The 19,378-nt window shown below is 36.3% G+C and overlaps 1 protein-coding gene across 1 annotated transcript in view; it reads left to right on the plus strand.

Annotated features, from left to right (window-relative positions):
* Nucleotides 1-19,082, plus strand: part of LOC107702548 (ras-associating and dilute domain-containing protein-like) — a 19,884-nt gene extending 802 nt beyond the window's left edge. Inside the window, 14 exon segments of the mRNA XM_016504900.1 lie at nucleotides 691-1,253; nucleotides 5,023-5,303; nucleotides 6,320-6,997; nucleotides 8,629-8,666; nucleotides 8,821-8,978; nucleotides 9,148-9,263; nucleotides 10,268-10,532; nucleotides 12,925-13,115; nucleotides 13,636-13,759; nucleotides 13,858-14,048; nucleotides 14,997-15,513; nucleotides 16,756-16,895; nucleotides 18,223-18,362; nucleotides 18,510-19,082. Of these exon segments, the coding sequence (XP_016360386.1) occupies nucleotides 719-1,253; nucleotides 5,023-5,303; nucleotides 6,320-6,997; nucleotides 8,629-8,666; nucleotides 8,821-8,978; nucleotides 9,148-9,263; nucleotides 10,268-10,532; nucleotides 12,925-13,115; nucleotides 13,636-13,759; nucleotides 13,858-14,048; nucleotides 14,997-15,513; nucleotides 16,756-16,895; nucleotides 18,223-18,362; nucleotides 18,510-18,609 (3,474 nt within the window). The 5' untranslated portion in view covers nucleotides 691-718 and the 3' untranslated portion in view covers nucleotides 18,610-19,082.
* The last annotated feature ends 296 nt before the right edge of the window (nucleotides 19,083-19,378 follow it).

Genomic DNA, 19,378 nt, shown 5'->3' on the forward strand with positions numbered 1-19,378 from the left:
TCTCTCTCTCTCTCTCTCTCTCTCTCGCTCTCTGTTAGAAGGTGTTTCTCATGTCTGCAGCATCTATCTATCTATCTATCTATCTATCTATCTATCTATCTATCTATCTATCTATCTGTCTGACTGTCTGTTTATTCAATCTGTCTCTAATCATCATGCAATGAGCTTCTTTAGTTTTTCTAATGTAATGTAAATGCTATTGTTCTTTTTAGTGGATTATTGGATATCGTGAATGATTGTATTATAGCTGGCCAGAACTGGCCATCAAGCTGTATTTTCCATCATATACTTGGCAACATCCCTGTTTGCGTTACATAAAAAATTCAGCCTTGCCCATCCTGTCTATTTCTGTCTGTCATTCTGACTCTAGGTGTGTGTATGAAACTCATCTATATCTCTGGTTGTACAGTACTGCCAGGTTCCCCTCACTGCAAGCAATATTAGGTTATAGTGTTGAAATTAGGCCTACATGATAAGCTTACTATACTGTAACTTATTGCAGTTTTATTCATAAATTAAAATAGGGTATGTTATATATTATTTTATATTTAAAATATATTAATTATATTAATATTATATATATTATATTATATACATAATTTATGTTAAAATATATATTTATTATATACTTTTTATATGTTTAAAACTCAGTTCTTTGTTTCCAGTTGTTACAATTTGTTGTTTTCTCAGTTCTAGGCGTTTTGCAAGTTCCGGCACCATGTTCTACGGTTCCTCATCTGCCAGCATGTCTCTGCCATCCAAGAACCGTCTGAAGCGTCAAAATCGCACTTTTACACAGGTTCTGTATCGGACACTGAGTTATCAGGATCGTCGTTCTGTTACCGACCTACCTGAGCAGGTACGGGATGATCCAGCTGAGCTTTCCACCCAATCAACTGCACCAGGTGTGCTGAAGATATTTGGTGATGAAATCAGCGCCGGCGCTAACTACAAAAGCGTTCTTGCCACACCTCGTTCCAGCGCCCAAGAGTTGATCAAAGAGGCGCTTGAGCGCTATTCTCTAAACAAGGCCTCAGCCTGCAGCTATGTGTTATGTGACGTGATTGGACGGTTTGAGGGCCCAGATCGAAGGTGGCGGACTGAGTGCCTTCGGGCACTAGGGAACAACGAGAAACCCCTCCTCTTGCAGGACCTCTGGAAGCCAAAGGAGGGTTATTCTCGCCGATTTGAGCTCAGAAGAAGAGCCGAGGTTGAGGAACTGGCAGCAAAAGAGAAGGACACAGTCACTGCAGGTAATGCACAAATGCATTAATTGAGAAACATATGCTCAGCAGAGGACGTTCTTGTTGTGTGATTGTATTTCCTAATTAAGTGAAACAGGAAAATCCAATATAGCAGGGCAAAAAAATGGAGTTAAAGCACATTGTCCATTATGTTGATTTTTTTTTCCTGTAATTTTTTTTCAGTATTTACCTTTCCAGAGACATCTGAATGAAAAACATTATACAGGTGCATCTCAATAAATTAGAATGTCGTGGAAAAGTTCATTTATTTCAGTAATTCAACTCAAATTGTGAAACTCGTGTATTAAATAAATTCAATGCACACAGACTGAAGTAGTTTAAGTCTTTGGTTCTTTTAATTGTGATGATTTTGGCATTTAACAAAAACCCACCAACCCACCAATAAATCTCAACGAAATAGAATATGGTGACATGCCAATCAGCTAATCAACTCAAAACACCTGCAAAGGTTTCCTGAGCCTTCAAAATGGTCTCTTTTTTATTGCAGACTAGTCATAACACTGCAACTCTCTCTCTCTCTCTATCTATCTTTCTGTTTGTGCCTGGATGCTGTTGTACTAAATTACAAATTCAACAAGGTGGCCATTGAGCCAAAACACAGGGTGGAAGTTAAATTAATATCAGCAGGCACATTACTCAGGATAATTTATCCTCAGGTTGAACTGCTTTTCTTCCTGGTTCGATGGAGAGAATGCATGTGTGTGTTGGTTTCTTAGTTTAGTCGTACTTCAGTACAAATTTGTCCCCAGAAGTGTACTAAATATGACAAAACCTTACTTTGGATATGTCCAATTTATTGGACTTTATTATTATTATTATTATTTTAATAATTTAGAGTTTGGATTAGAATCATGCAGTACTATTTATAATTATCTTTAAATTAAAAAAAAAAGTACTTATTTTGATTGCTATGAAGATGTTTGTATTTGTGTGCATTTAAAGGGTTAATTTGTTGATTTTTCAACTAGCTTTGTATTGTTAAAGTGATATGTAAACAAAGAATGTATACTCGTTCTCTGTGTTACTTACACCAATAATATCCCTATTTATTTGTCAGCAAAAGTCAGCCATATGATGTTTTACATCATTCATCAGACTTTTGACAGTTTCAGGCCTTTTGTGAAAACTACAGTTCGTACTTCGCATTTTTGTATCCCCCTTCACACACAGTCAGATCTGTCCCAGTGCATTATGGGTGTTGAAGTTTTACTATCTTTATTCACCACAGCCCGTTTCTCTTTTTTCTCTAGTGATATAGCACTAGTTTTTAAAAGTGCCTATTTACTGTATAGACACAAACTTTATTAAAAAACCCTCTTTCCAAAAGTGAAGTAGCCCTTTAAGACCTATATATGTGTAGCTTCATGGCTAAACTCTACACCCAGTTAGGTCTAATACGAGTCTGGTTTGTGTAACAAGAAGCTCCAATTAATGTTGTTGGAAAAATCATCTTCTCAAGTAATGCATATAGAATCTTGGGAATTTTATTCAATTATCGTAAGATTGCTACTGTTTTATTCGGTGCATAATCTCTCAAGGGGTGCATGTTGTATATGCACTGTTGTTGTAGCTCTCATCTACATGTGACTGCATTTTAATTAATGAAAATGTCACAGGCTTATTGGGGGATCTTAGTCCTTAAGCTTGTTTAAAGCGATCTTTTTAAACTTGGCTTAGTGTCCTGCTGTTTCTTTATGTGAAGAGACGCTACTGCTCCTCACGTTGGGACTATTCACATAAATGAATGTGTCTAGTGATTTTCACAGTCAATCAAAAGGGCAGTGATGGCTAAGAAGGTGGAAGCATTTAGATCAAGGGTTTATGAAGGTCACAGATGAGTAAAGATGAAGAAGGGTTGGGGGATTACATTTGCAAGTCACCACCACCATCTGCACACACACATATTACTCAGTAACAGATGCTACTGGGGGCTTCATGGATACCGTTGAGGTATTTACCAACACATGTACATTTTATAACAGGCTTGGATTGGCAGTTATGTCCTCATGAAGACCCATAAAAGAACCATTTTTTTTTTCTATTGTGAAGAACAGTTCTTTTAAAAAAAAAATTCCACAATGAAGAAGCTTTTGTGCACTGGTAGTGTTCCATGGACGTTAAAGGTTCTTTGGATTGGCAGTTATGTCCGCATGAAGACCCATAAAAGAACCATTTTTTTTTCTATTGTGAAGAACAGTTCTTTAAAAAAAAAATTCCACAATGAAGAAGCTTTTGTGCACTGTTAGTGTTCCATGGACGTTAAAGGTTCTTCTCGGAAGTATAAATGCCAATAAAGAACCTTTAATTTTAAAAGTATAGATGGTGTTAAATATGAGCTCAGAATCAACATCTGTGCGGCTATGCATCACAAGGAAATATAGATGATGGGTAATGGCATAATTTGCTTACTTGAGTGAATTAATAGAATTGTATGTGTATATTCTTGGTTTTGTTGGTGATTTATATTTGTTGTGGTGTTTGCCCATGCCCAGGGACCCACACAAACTCCCCTGTGCTATCTTCAACCTTGAGTAGAAGCGGGCATGGTAGATGCCATCGGAGCTCCCCCCGGGGCTGGCGTTTGATACAGCCCTGTACAACTATTGTTAAAGGTGGGGACTGTCCTCAGGTATGGTGTCAACCACCAGCCCCACCTCCATATACAATACCATTACTTTGCAGACCCATTATTTACCGTATTGCTCCATGCACCAGTCAAGTGTTGACTTCCTTTACCCAGCATTATACCACCATTTACTACCCCCTATACAATTATTGGTCATTATCCATCATTGCATGTCCCTATAGGATAAGAGTATTACCCTGACTTTATCATGCCTCTACTGTATATATTTGATTTCATTGCTGCTTTCCTCTCCTCCTTGAATTCCCCTTGAATGCATATGTGTACATTCAACTATGACATGCAAACTCATGCAAAAATAAAATCGTATGTTTACATAAATTACATAAATATTATCCATTTGTAAAATCCCAAATTAGTTTGCAATAATTTTTTGTTTGTTTTTTGTTTTTGAAAGAAGTCTCTTATATTCGCCAAGGCTGAATTTATTTGATCAAGAATGCAGTAAAAACAGTAATGTTGTGAAATGATGTTACAATTTAAAAGAACTGTTTGCTATTTGAATATATTTTAAAATGTCATTTATTCCTGTGATGGAAAAGCTGAATTTTCACCAGCTGTTAGTTCAGTCTTAAGTGTCACTTGAGCATTTGCTATATGCATAAATGTAAAAAATAGATATGTAAATACAGAATTTAGTTGGGGACTAAAGAATGTAGTGTCTTTTTGTCAAGGTCATATGAAAGAGCTAGTTTATCCAAAAATGAAAGAAAATGTCATCACTTACCCTTATGTCGTTCCAAACCTGTATGAATTTATAACACGTTTTTTTGTTTTTTTTTTAGACATTGAATAGGGATGCAAGCTCAGATATTACTAAAAAGCACCAAAACTATCATACAATTAGTCAATATGACTTATGCATAATATTCCATGTCATACAATAGCTTTGTTCAAAATGAGGTTGCTTGAGGTTACTGAAATGTTAATCTTTATTATGCTTTGCATTTCACCTCCATATTCACTTTTTTGTCAATCAATCAATCAATCAATCAATCAATTTTGAGTCAATTTATTTTGCTAAATTTGTCTGTTCAATTAAACACCATAAGGCTAGATTGTGGCAGATGACAATAAGTCACAATTACCTAAGTGGTTTTCTCTCCCCAACAGATATCAATGCTCAAGCAAGGAAGCTGCAAAGAAACCGTGCTAAAGGTACAATGACACTCCAGCACAGCTCCTCATTTTGCCGCAGCCTCAGTGAAACCAGGCTTAACTTGGTGGGTCTGCCTGGTGAGGAACCTAAACGGTACTACTCCACCCTCCCAGGGCCAATCAGAACACGCTCCGCACGAGATGCAGAGACCCGTAAAGAACGAGATGGGGGTGGAGTTAAACACTCACTCTACCAATCACCACACTTGCTGCTCCTTCAAGGGTACAACCAACAGGTATAAGCAAAAATCACATATAAATGGTGTTTAAATGTTTGGGGTCAGTAAATATATATATTTTTTAAGATATCAACACTTTCTATTCAGCAAGGATGCATTAAAGGGGTCATATGATGCTGCTAAAAAGAACATTATTTTGTGTATTTGGTGTAATGAAATGTGTTTATGCGGTTTAAGGTTCAAAAAACACATTATTTCCACATACTGTACATTATTGTTTCTCAAAGCGTGTGGCGGAAATGTTATGCCCCTTACCATATGGTGATGCCCTGTCCGGCCGGAGCGTAACATAAAACCATATCTGCATTTGTGATCGGAGAAATGACAAACAACAAGTGCTACTCTACACTGCCCAAAAACGGGCTTGAGTGGGCTTGAGAACGGCGCGGCCAGCGGATTTGACGAAGGATCGTCCGGTGGGCTTGCGGCAACCACATGTGACGACCCCGGGCTGGTGGCAGGGAAGACATAATGTTACAAAAGATTTCTATTTCATTAAAATGCAGTTCTTTTGAACTTTCTATTATTCTTTTGATTTTCTATTCTATTTGTATTTCTATTCTTTATATTCATATCTATATTCTTGATCACCAAATCAGCATATTAGAATAATTTCTGAAGGATCATGTGACACTGAAGACTGGAGTAATGGCTGCTGAAAATTCAGCTTTGCATCATAGAAATAAATTACATTTTAAAATATAATAAAATAGAAAACAGTTATTTTAAATTGTAATACTATTTCACAATATTACTGTTTTTACTGTATTTTTGATCATATAAATGCGGCCTCAGTGAGCATAAAGAGACTTCTTTTAAAAAAATAAAAAAATTGTCCCCACTCCAAACTTTTGTGTGGTAGTGCATATATACTACGTCATATAATATATAAAACATCATAAATTGGTAAATTTAGATTTGATATGTCATGTAGGAATGTGTTTTTAAGCTGTTTTTAATCTGATTATTTTAATTTTATTATTTTGTGTATTTGCTTTGCTTTTATTTGTCAGGATTGTCTGGTTTACCTTTTGAATCGAGAGCAACACACAGTTGGTCAGGAAACAGCATCAGCACGGCCAAATATCTGCCTGTCGTCTCCGGATGTGCTTCCACTTCACTGCCGAATACGTCGTGCATCGCAACGGCGCTCTTCCTCAGACCAGCAGTTACTTTTGGAGCCTGTCGCCCATGGCAGTGTGCTGGTTAACTTCATGCGTATTGAGCGGCCCACTCCACTACGTCATGGGGATTTGCTGTCCTTTGGTGCTCATTACATCTTCCTGTACAAAGATCCACTAAGTGCGAAACCACTTCCTGCCCAAACTCTCACTCGACTCCGAGCGCTGGCACGACTATGCGATAGTGAGTCGGGTGGTTTGCCTGAGAAAGGAGAGGCATGTCGTATGTGTGGGGCCGTATTACATGAACCCGTGGCATCTAGGCGCAGCTCTAAGGCTCCTGTGCGAAGTGCACAGAAACGAAAGCTCATGCTGGAATTTGAGTGGGCTCATGAGGATGCGCTGGTGAACCGGGTGCTGACACTTATTGAGCCGAGTGGAGATGACCACAAGCTGACACCAGCATATTTGCTTTGTCTATGCATCAAACACTCAGCTCATACATTTCCTCCTGGCAGCTTCGGTAAACTATTGCTGAAAATTGCTAAGAGGATTCAGACAATAGCATGGGTTAGTACTCATATCAACAGCTTAGATGTGTTTGTGTTATTTTTTCACAATTAAAATACTTTTATCCCAATTTAATGTGCAGAGACAAATAAAAACAAGTTAGTTTTAGGTTTACTTCCCTGAAAAGTAGGGATGCACAATATATTGGTACCATATTGGATATTATCGGTATCAGTTGGTATTGGATATTTATCATTCTGACATGACACTTGACATGCAGACAAAAATATATTTATTGTGGCCACAATTAAAAAAATGGTTCCTGCATTTTAATTAAATTGTGGCCGTGAATTAAGAATTCGTTCCCATGACTTATTCATTTTTTTTTTCTTTGTTGTAGTAAATCGTGGTACTAATTAGTAAATGTTGTACTAATCGATTTCATTTAATTCAACATGGCCACAATTTACTAAAATTCAATTTACTAAAATTTACTAAAAAACAAATTCTTAATTCATGGCCATGATTTAACTAAAACAAGGGAAGGAATTCTTCATTTGTGGGAACTAATTCTTAAATTGTGGCCACAATAAATATATTTTTGTCCGCATATCATGTCTGGGGCTCCGTACAATATAGACCAATAAATATCTAAAACCAATCGATAACAATAATTTAAATATCCAAAATGGTATCAATATATTATGCATCCCAACTTTTAAGTGAAATAAACTTATACATTTCTATTCATCATCCCACTTAAAATTTATCTTTAAAAACTCTAGTAATTAAATTATTAAATTTAATAATACTGTCGCTGTAAATGAAATCTCAAAATGAGTATCCATTTTAATTTTACTTGATAATGTTGTCATGTCTTAATTCACTTCTGCCATTTAAAACAATTGATATTAGCTTTTATGAAATTATACACTTTACCTTTCAGAAAAGTCATTTAAAACTTTTAATTTCTTGCAGCGAATACGCACATTTACACAGATTTGGCCCACTCAGTGGTCTGTTACCCAAACCCAAACTACATTACCCACAATCCTCTGGCTCAACACTGTAGTTGATATCATGTCACTGAGACTGATTGTGTTTCAGTATGGGAGAAGAAAATGATGGAAAGGCGAGCACAGCAAGTCTGGTCTCCATCACAAATGACTTTCCAGGGTTTAATTTACAATGTTGCCCTTCAATAATGAAAGAGCTTTCATAGATACTGCATGTTTGTAATGTCCAAGGTGTTTCTTATTTATATAATGCACAGCAAAAGAATTTGCATAAACTGGATAAATCCCAGATGACCCATTGATTGATTTTCTGCTGTGAGCGTCAGTACTGCATAAGTCACCTCATATACCCTTTTGTCTTTGTTGACAAATGCATTTGCCTTTGTTGATTTAAACACTACAAAATTAGCTGAATCATGTAATTTGTGAATGTCCCTTTAATCTAGTCCCAATGAAACCATCCTGAAGCATTTAATGACTGTCTTTAAACTCATTAATTATTAAAATCCAATTTTAGAAGGTCAACTGTCAGCCCCAATATTATTAACCATACAAAGAAAAGAGCAAGAAAGAAAAGTCTGAAAACGAAGAAATGATACCAAGGTGTTATACCTCCCACATGAAGCTATTCAAAAGTTTATGACATTAATTGCCATCCGTGTCTGTGTCTCGCAGGAGAAGACAAAGGAGTTGGCACAGAAGCAAGCTCAGCAGTGAGTATCATGTTCCGCCTTATAATACGCACATGTGTGCACTTTGAACGTGTGACACTCTAAGGTCATGCGGTGGTGAATAGGCGGTCACTAATTCTGAAGCCATTGCCACTGAATCAAACCAATGAATGTGTGTTTTTGTGTGGTTATACAGTCAAGATCCTGCCTCGCTGTCTCTGCTCAGCATCTCAGACCTAGTACCTGATCTCCAGTTCATTTACTTCTGGATGTCCAATGCCATTGAAATACTGTATTTTATCCAGCAGAAATCACCTGCGTACATGCAGACTATTGAGCTCATGGATGATAAAGGTATGAAACACACTCTGCACTTGTAAAGAACGGATTGAAAACTGGGTCAATGGAGCCCAATACTGACAAAATTAAGAACAAGATTAAATAGACAGGAGGATTAGGGTGTATAAAAGACATAAGATATTGCATTTCTTCTAATTATATTTTTTTCTGTTCCTTATTGCAGCGGGATCTAAAGAATCTCTCCTCTCAGCAACAATATCAGCAAATGAAGAAGCTATGACCATACTAGAGGAAGTGATCATGTACACCTTTCAGCAGTGTGTTTACTACATCACTAAGGTAAAAGGTAGTGTTACGTTATATGTGTGGCGCCACCATTGTAAGATGTTACCAGGGCTGCTGGGAATGAATTATTTAATGTGTGTGTGTGGCTGCTGGTTTGCTTGCGTGTCTTTTAGGTCTTCTTCTCCTCCACCTCCTGTCCTCATGCCCTTCTCTGTTTGTAGACTGTTAGTCATTTTTTGTTTTATAGATTTTTTTTTTGTAATTTATTCACTTTAATTGAATTAATAACTTAGTAAGTTAATTATTCACTTAATTATATAGCAGTTAATTTCCAGGATGAATTGCAGTTAATTAAATATCAGTATTCCGAATAATAAAATTATAATTCAGAGACTTTATTGTGCCGGATGAGTAAATCATTGAATATTTATTACAGAAAGTGGATGTAGAGGTCAAATTGTTTAGTTTTATTTACTGTTCAAAAGTTTGGGGTCAATAGGATTATTATTTGTATTATTATTATTATTGAAACAAAGAAACTAATACTTAATTATTTAGCAAGAATGCGTTAAATTGATCAAAAGTGACAGTAAAGTCATTTATAATATTACAAAATATTTCTATTTGTTGTAATATGTTGTTCTTTTAAACTTTCTATTCATCAAAGAATCCTGAAAAAAATAATAATAAAATAAAATATTATGGTTTCCAAAACAATATTAAGCAGCCCAACTGTTTTCAACATTGATAATAATAAGAAATGTTTCTTGAGCAGCAAATCAGTATAGTAGAATTATTTCTGATTTATCATGTGACAATGAATTACAAAATATTACAAAAGAAAACAGTTAGAAAACAGTGTCTAATAACTCTAGAGACGCAGGAGAATGACTACGCTGATGGAACCACAATAAATCAAACCTTCATTAGCTGTATATATTTTTTAAAGAATTAATCCCACTATATTAATATATCAAATTGACAGCCCTAATAATAGTGTCTGTCTGTAGGTGTCTGGCTATTCATATCATAACAAATGCCTGTTCTTTACATTTCAGTCTTTGTACGTTGCGTTGCCCGGCCTGTTGGACTGTAACCCATTTGGGACGGAGTCTTCATCAGAGCAGTGCCGGCGGGCAGTTGGAGTGTGTGTGTGTGCCGTGTGTGTGATGCCAGAGGCAGTTCGCAGGGTGGTGAGTGTGTTTCAGACTACATCAGACCTGCTGCAACAGTACCAGGTTCATTCAGAGATTCAGAGTCAAATGTTCGCCTACCTCTTCTTCTTCACCAACGTCTCACTCTTCAATCAACTCATCGATAAAGGTTTGTTCAAGCTCAGCTTCTACAATCTTTTTACCTCTTTGATTTCTGTGTTTAGCACACACACACATTCAAAACACTCAAATATTATGGTCATATATTTTTATTAAGCAGGCACTGCTGCTATGGCAACAACAGGACACAGGTAGTGTGTCTGCAGTTGCAGGCAAAAGAAAAAGGGGCAAGAGACATACAAATAATGAAACAAGTGCTGCATCCCAATGTGCCTACTTATACTACGCCCTTAAAGTATGTACTCTTTTGGTATAAGAAAAAGTACACACTTTTGAGTGTGTAGTAGAAGAGTAGGCAAGCTTTGGGACATACTATGATGTCATACAATTGCGTCTTTAACGGACCGCTCTGTCGCATAGTTACACGCACTCTGTCACTGTAAACCAGGAGTCACCAAACTTGATCCTGGAGGGCCGGTGTCCTGCAGACTTTAGCTCCAGCTTGCCTCAACTCACCTGCCTGGAAGTTCCAAGTATACCTAGTAAGACCTTGATTAGCTGGTTCAGGTATGTTTGATTAGGGTTGGAGCAAAACTGTGCAGGACACTGGCCCTCCAGGACCGTGTCTGGTGACCCCTGCTGTAAACTGTAAACACATCCACCATGTTTGTAGTTTTTTCAACGCTTTTTATTTGTGTTTGTAGTTCTGAACTGAGTCTTTCACCAAAGAACAATGGATTGTGGGCAATATTAGCCATTAGAGTGTGCACGGATCCACACTTCAAAAAAATCTACCTGAAAGGGTAGACCATCAGGGGACTTTTGGCATACTCTTTTCAACAGTATGCTTTGGGACACACTTATTTTAATCTCACATACTATTTAAGATGGATAGTATGAACATTGGGCCACAGAATCTATGTCAAAATGGAGACTGATGAATTGGAGCAAAGTATTTATTCTGCCCTCTAGTGTTGAAGATACAGCAACCGCTGAGCCAATGCACTTTCCCCATCAGTTCTTAGGGAATAAATATTTGCTTCCTTTTGTTCCAGATTGTCTTTTTTCTTGGTACCTGACAAAAAAATATATATATATATATATTTAGCAGAAGTTTAAAAGAACAGCATTTGAAACAGAAATAAATGTAACATTATAAATGTCTTTGCTGTCACTTTTGATCAGTTTACTGCATACATAGTAAACATATTAAATCCTTAATCAACCCCACACATTTTAACAGTAGTATAAGCTTAAATTTGATATATTTCAATACCATATTTACATTTTTTAATAATTTTGTTTCAGTCAGTATTGCATGCCCTTACCAAAAAGTAGTATACTTCAAGTTTATTTTAGTAAGTATACTTAAGTAAAGTTCAAGTATATTTTTAAGTATACTTTATGTAGTAGGTATACAAATATCAGTGTTCTAATACTAGTCAAAACTGAATAGTTGATATCTCAATGACGGATCCCAATAGAAGTCAATGGCAAAAATTTATTTATTTTTTACTAGTAACAATATAATAGTTACTAGTCACTATTGAAATAAGTACTAAAAAAACACTAGTACGTAAAGAATAAGCACTGGTAGCTACAGAATAAGCACTAGTACCTAATGAATAAGTACTAGTACTTAATGGAAAAGATACTAGTATCTAAAAAATAGGTACTAGTACCATGAAAATAGATACTAGTACGGCTTATAGATTAAATGTTACAACGGCTTTCCATAGTTTTATGTCTGATGATCGTGTTAGAATACATGGGGAAGCATCTGTTGTTTCGGTTTCTTCTTCACTTGTGTTTTTTGGAAATTCTGTACAGAAAATGTGTACTAGCGCCCCCTACAGTATAACAATGAAAACACGGATTCTAGGAGCACAATTATAGCTAAAATATATTTAGACTTTTTCTAAGTATAAGTCAAGTATACTTCAATTTAATTTTAAGTATATTTCTGATAAGTACATAAATCCCATTTCTGAGAAGTACATAAAAAGTAGACTAAAAGTATACTTTCCTATTTTTAGTTTAAAAGAAGTATAACTAATAGCACACTTGAATAAACTTCTTTTTCGTAAGGGTGTTGCAAAACCATCACCAGTTTCCTTTTTTAAAGGGCAGTAAGACACATGTCATTTTTGTGTGTTCACATTATTCATGGTCAGGTGAAGATTATTTCTTCAGACACTCATAATCCTCTTTATGTCATAACAGACAGAGGATCAGAGCTGGTCTTACACACAAACACCCACTTACACTCACACAATGTGACGTAATACTGTAGTAAACTTATCATGCTGAATCAGTATTTACATAAGCTTCTTAATTTTATTACCAGTATTACAGTATGGCATGATTCTGAAAAGTGTTTGTTTAGTGTACGCATATGTATCCTTTGTGTAACAATTGAACATGTGATTGTGTGTTTGTAGGCCCCGCACGTGGCTGGTTTCAGCGTTCTCGGGTCCTGCAGATCCAGGCTAGTGTGAAAATGCTACTGGACTGGGCTAAAGGAGCAGGGCACAATCATCTCGCCCAGAAATTATTTGCCAAGTTCTGTAGTGCTGTGAGCATCCTGGCTACACCCCCTCAACAGCTTTCACAGGTAACGCACTGAAGCTAGGTGTGTTGGGCTGTTCTTTAATTTCTCAGGTTTTGTATTGTGTTCATTATTTGTGTTTTTGCATATGCCAATTATTATGCTGCTTTACAAAGGCAAAACAAAAACAGACTAAAAATAAAACCGAAAATAGCATTGCACTGTTTTTTGATTGAATTTTATAAATTTTATTTTTCATAGGAGAGAAATTGATATCTGTTTCATTAAAGTATAGGAAATCTGGTTCTTTCAGATCATATTCAATCTGTCAAAAAAAAAAAATCATTGGTTAATTTGAGTCTAGTAGTTCATGCATATTATAAATATGTATTTATTTATTAATATACTTAATTGCAGTTAGCAAAATTAATTTTAAGCTAAGTTTATTTAGATATATAAATTGTATTTCTAAACGGTTCTTAATATTATTAAAATGTTCTTCACACTGAGAAAACATAGTTCACTGAAAGGTTATTTGAGAAACCAAAACTGGTTCTTCTATGGCATTGCTGTGAGAATCCCCATTTGGAACCTTGATTTTTAGTGTGTGTCTCTGAAGCCTGTCCAGCTACATAGAATCCTCACACAGTACCAGCTCATGGCTGAGCTGGGTCCTCTACCAATCTGGCAACCCAGCAGTGAAGATGAGGCATATATCTACAGAACAGGTAGACACATAAAAGGCATAAAAATGAATCCTCTCCATTTTATCTCCAGAGACATTGTGCTTTCTAGTGTACATTATGCATATGCATCTTTTCAAAAGTTGATCTAGTGGAGAGTTTTGAGAACCACCCTCCTATTGTGCTGCCGAGTGCTGGATTCAAGGTGGACCTGGAGAGTGACAGTGTAGAGGACAGTATATACCGCCAACTACTTTACGTTCGTCACTTCCTTTGGGGTCTTCGTACCAAGACCCATTCTTCTAATGGCTGTGCAGACCGTCAGGATGCTCAGGTGACACATGATCCTTCAGAAATCATTCTAATATGCTGATCTGCTGTTCAAGAAACATTACTTATTTTTACCAATGTTGAAAACTGTTATGCTGCTTTGTATTTTTTTGTGGTATTTATCAGCATCTGACTTTTGCAAGTCATTCTTAATAACTGTGAACTAATTGAAGGACTGTAGCTTAAAACTTTAAGATTTAAATTCAAGACATGAGAGTCATTCTTAATTCGATTACAAGATTAGCTGTTTAAATAGGAGCTGCCGGCTAAATTATGGGCCATGTGTGAGTCAGTTTACAAAGAAAAAATGCTACAAATTTCCCAGTGTTGCTACATTGTTTAAAGATTATCCCAGGCTTATTTCATTGTTTGTTTGTTTCTGTCATCAGTTTAATTGCCAGTTTAATCCTCCACCAGAGTACTGGAGTAATGTTGATTTATCTTTCAACTACTCAAGCAGTTGAAATCAACAAAATGCACAGTTCCTATTATAAACCCTTTAACAAAACACCTTTCTTTGTATAACACTGGGAGATCAAAATCTATTTGAAGATAATACAATTTCTCCAATGTATTTTGGATTTCCAGCAGAGGGCAGCCAATCCTATTCATTTATGTGGTAGTCACTATATTAATGCATTTTAGCTGAAACTGTGAAGCCACTGTCTTCAAAATATTGTAGGAAATAATATAAATAAAGTCCTTTTCTCCAAAGCAAAATTTTACAATTTTAAAATCATATTTTTTCATCTCATCATTGCATTCAGTCTATAAATATGCCAAAAGTCAACATGGAACCAGCATGTAAATAAATTAAAGGAATAACTGACATCTTTGATCTTAAGGTTTTTTTTTTTTTTCATTATTATTAAGGGTTGTCAGCTTTTGTTTTGCTCTGTGATAAAATATCAATATTAATAAATGATGATAACATGGTAATTCTGTTCTCCAGCGTGAGCCTCCTCAGCCTCACTCCAGTCCACATCCAGCACCTCCTTTGCGTGGGGAGGGAGAGGGGGAGGTGCGGGGCTCCTCCGCGGGTATCGGAGGAAGAGGAGAGGGAGCTGGAGCTGAGGAACGACCCAGAGACAAGCCGCCGCATAGCAAGGGTGAGGGGGAGGTGCGGGGCTCCTCAGCGGGTCTCGGAGGAAGAGGAGAGGGAGCGGGAGCTGAGGAACGACCACGAGACAAGCTGCCACATAGCATTCATTACAGAAACGGGACCAGCATCCGTTACGCCAACCAAACCCAAGCGACAGACTCTTCTTGTATACTGACTCCACCTAATACGCCCCTCTATCCGGAACACATGTATATACACTCCAACACACAGTCCAATCCTGCCCACTACCCTGAGTATGCTTCACAAGAGCACACACATACACATTCTCACACAAAGTCCAATGGTTGCATGCGTTCTACTCCAGAGCACAAGAAAATCAATGGCTTCGTCAGCAATGGCATTGAAGGCAAGTCAAAAACGCCTTTTGGGTCGTGGATGTGTGTGTTCTTTCTGCTAGATTTTGTCTTTTGGGTCATTCCTGTCATTCAGTATTTTAAATTAAATAAAAATTGATGTTTTTCTTTAAAGGAATGGTTCACCCCAAAAATTTTAATTTGCTGTAAATTTACTCTCAGGCCATCCAAGATGTAGATGAGTTTGTTTCTTCATCAGAACAGATTTGGAGAAATTTACATCATTACATTACATCACTTGCTCACCAATAGATCCTGTGAAGTGAATGGGTGCCGTCAGAATAATAATCCACAATAAGCAATCCACACGACTCCAGTCTGATAGAACTTTATTGATTTAACTGGATTATTTACTAAATGTTTCCATCATCAAAAAATAGAGCCTACAACAGGATGGCAATAAAGACCATTTTTAATCAAATTTTGAAATATATCTTGAAATAGCATGTCAATTTCTATTTTTTTTTATCAAACTGAATGTAATTTTTTAGAGTAAGACAAACAATACAAGACAAAAAAACACCACCGAATTCATTAAATCCATTACTAATACTTTTTCTTATTAATTAATAATAAAAAAGATGCTAATGTATGATTAATAGTGAAGTGCTGTGGTTTTCTCACCAAAAACTGTCATTTCCTGGAACATGATATTATTTAGGAGCTGCATTTTCTTAAAGGCATATTGCAAAAGACTAACAGGATTGAAAAGAGAGGACAATTGAGTTAAAAAAATAAATAAATAAATAAATAAATTCATTACCAATTTTTTTTTTTTAAATCCTCAATTTTGATATTGTTATAAAAGAAAATAAGATATTAAATAAAATCATTTTTATATTTTATCAAATTGGGACATAATGAAGATATGAAAATGTACTGTGTAGTAGGAATGACTCTGTTAATGTCTGCACATGTTAGTTTTGATTATTCAATAACAGAAATGTAATCATGTCTGATTTACATCTCTTTTATTTCACTTGAATGAGTTTATGTGTGAATGCATGTGTTTATTTCTTACAAACATATGCACAGATTTCTATGTGTACAGTTCTGTCAGTTTTCTGTGTGTTTACTTTCTGCATCATTTAATAACTTTGCTTGCATGAGCAGCAGATGCATTTGCACATTGTGAACATATTGATTTTGTTTATTGGCCTGACTTCGGAGTCTGTGTGTGCGTCAGAGCACTGAGTCCTGTGTGTTTTTTTTTGTTTATCCCTGCCCCACTCCAGGCCCTTTGAGTGGTTGTGGTTTTCCTTTCCCTGTCCCTGTCTCTCGTCTGGCCCCAAACTCTGATGATATCTGTTCCGTCTTTGTAGTGGACCTGGATAAAGGACCTTACGGCCTGGGAATGGGACTTATCGATGGACTTGTGAGTCTGCGCAGTATTGGTCTGCTGACATTTAACACTGATGGTCAAAGTTCTATGCCTATAACCATAACACTATAGATTTGTTCCAAAACCTAGACAGCATGTTGCTAATACACACCATATACTCTAGGCTCATTGGAAAAATGCAATTTCCAGATGAAATTAAAACGAGCGGTAATAAAACACCAAAAAAAAAAAAGTATTGCTTTTCAAACAAATCATGATTACAATGGCAGATTTTCTATTAATAATGCCATGTTTATGCATGGTTCCCTTTTCAATACATTGTAATCATCTCAAAACACATTTATCATCCTGCATGATTTGTAAACTAATTAAAAATCATCATTTTGACAGTTGCATCACATAACCAGCTCCATAAATATGGCTTTTCTGTCGTAGTAAACTTGCTCGGTAGCGCACCTGGTACAGTTGCGATGTGGTTCATTTGGGTACGAGTCTTGTGTAACAAAACTCACGATAAAAGAGCTCAAAGACTTGTAGAAGCAAGATCAAATGTCATGGTTGCTTCAGCAGATATGTTTTTACTTCATTTTGCTTTTGTTAACACTACTGGTTAGGTTTAGTGGTTTTCAAATGTGATAGAGCATTAACCTTTTAAGCGCCACACATTTCCGAATGGCTGCGATACGTACAACAATCAACATAATGAAATGTTGCCAGATTCATGTTTATCTGTTTCAGATAAAACTAAATGTCCTTCAATGTCACTCACTCGACATTTCACTTTGAAAGTTTAGGGAAGCATGCAAGAAGCAACTTGCAGGAATGATGCAGCAGACACATTTTTCCAATAAGAGTATCATAAAGACACTCACTACTTGAAGGTGTTCATAAACGTCACCAGTAAAATGATGCTGCTTTATATCCTGATTTAGTCCAAATATAATGCAGTATTACATCCTCCATGGTAATCCCAGAATGTTTTGCAACAGGCTAATTAAAAATCATCCAATACAATTGACATGTTAAGAGAAACTATTATATTTATAGACAGCAAGGCAGCTTAGGTTTTGGAACAGAGCTCGTATTTTCAACCCTCAATATTATTATTATAAAACAGAAAAATAAATAAAAGACTTTTACATTTTGTGCTGATCAGTTTCTATTTTCCTGATTATGTGTTAGATCATTTGTTTGCATGCATGCTAAAAGTGGTGAAAAAAATAAAAAATAACACAAAGTTCTGATTTATATCATGAGCTGTAAAAAAACTAGCTTGATGAAACTTTCTTTCACTATGATTTTCTGTTTTAAAAGAAACAGGCAACAAACAGGTCTCTGTTTTCTCATTCTCGCAATATAGCACACCCCTCTGAACTCTCCTGGAATCTACATCAGGACACTGATTCCAGATGGACCAGCTGCTGCAGATGGGCGACTTTGCATTGGTGACAGAATCCTGGCAGTGAATGGGACCAGTCTCATTGGGGCAGACTACCAGAGGTCAGTGCTCTATATACATCATCGGCCAGCAGTTAATGTTTGCAATCAAAGTTTTAACTTAACATTTTCACCAGGCATGATCCGTTGCAATATAAATGTGTTCTTTTAACCCTGACGTTTGAATCCCGCTCTGTCTGTCTCTCACAGTGCTGTCGATTTGATTCGTCTGGGGGGAGGACGGCTCCGGTTTCTTGTCGCCACATCAGATCTTGAAGTATCAGAGAAGATCAGTGCGTCTTCCTGCTGAGGAGAGGCTGCAAGTGTAACCCTCTACCTAGACTAAATATGAGGAGGACAGCGATTCCTCCTTTCCGAGACCGGAGAACAAGCACACTATAGGACCTCTCAGTGACTACAGCTCTCTGTCTCAGCCCTGTGCAATACTGCACTCTTTCTCATTCAGAATGACAGTATGACATCTCTGTCTTACTTTTCCTCTTAGCCAGACTGGTTTTGTTCCTTGAATGTCAAGGAATATTGAATAAGAAGGTATTTGTTCACATAATCAGGCTGATACTGTAAAAACAAAGTAATATTCACATGATAGCAGACATGAAATGGGGCGAAAGTGGGATTTAAAGTTTTGCTCTTAAATAGAAACCAAACAATAGAAAGAAAAAAAAGACATTTAATGGCTTTGCTAAAAGGCACAAATGAGTGTTTTTACAAATATCCTTCATGGTTGATAAAAAAAAGATTTGAGATTAATCTCTTCCGAAATTTCTGTTTTTTAAATGTATTTATTTTATTGATAAAATCTCTACAGGTACAAAGCCTCTCTCTCTTTCAAATTGATAGTAAATAAAATCTTGGCTAAAATACTTGATGGTTTCCACACTGAAAATTATATATGCTGAACAACTGCACTTCAAGAGCCTCATTTCATGGTGCAACTCACTTTGTTCCTCGCTATGTAAATATCTTAACAAAATTATCCGTTTCTTATGTTAGCAGTATTCACAATGGCAATGATTTTAAGTTCAATAACCTACAATCTGCATATATATATATATATA

Source organism: Sinocyclocheilus anshuiensis, unplaced genomic scaffold (genome assembly GCF_001515605.1).
Source record: "Sinocyclocheilus anshuiensis isolate Anshui unplaced genomic scaffold, SAMN03320099.WGS_v1.1 scaffold218, whole genome shotgun sequence".
Taxonomy (NCBI): Eukaryota; Metazoa; Chordata; class Actinopteri; order Cypriniformes; family Cyprinidae; genus Sinocyclocheilus; species Sinocyclocheilus anshuiensis.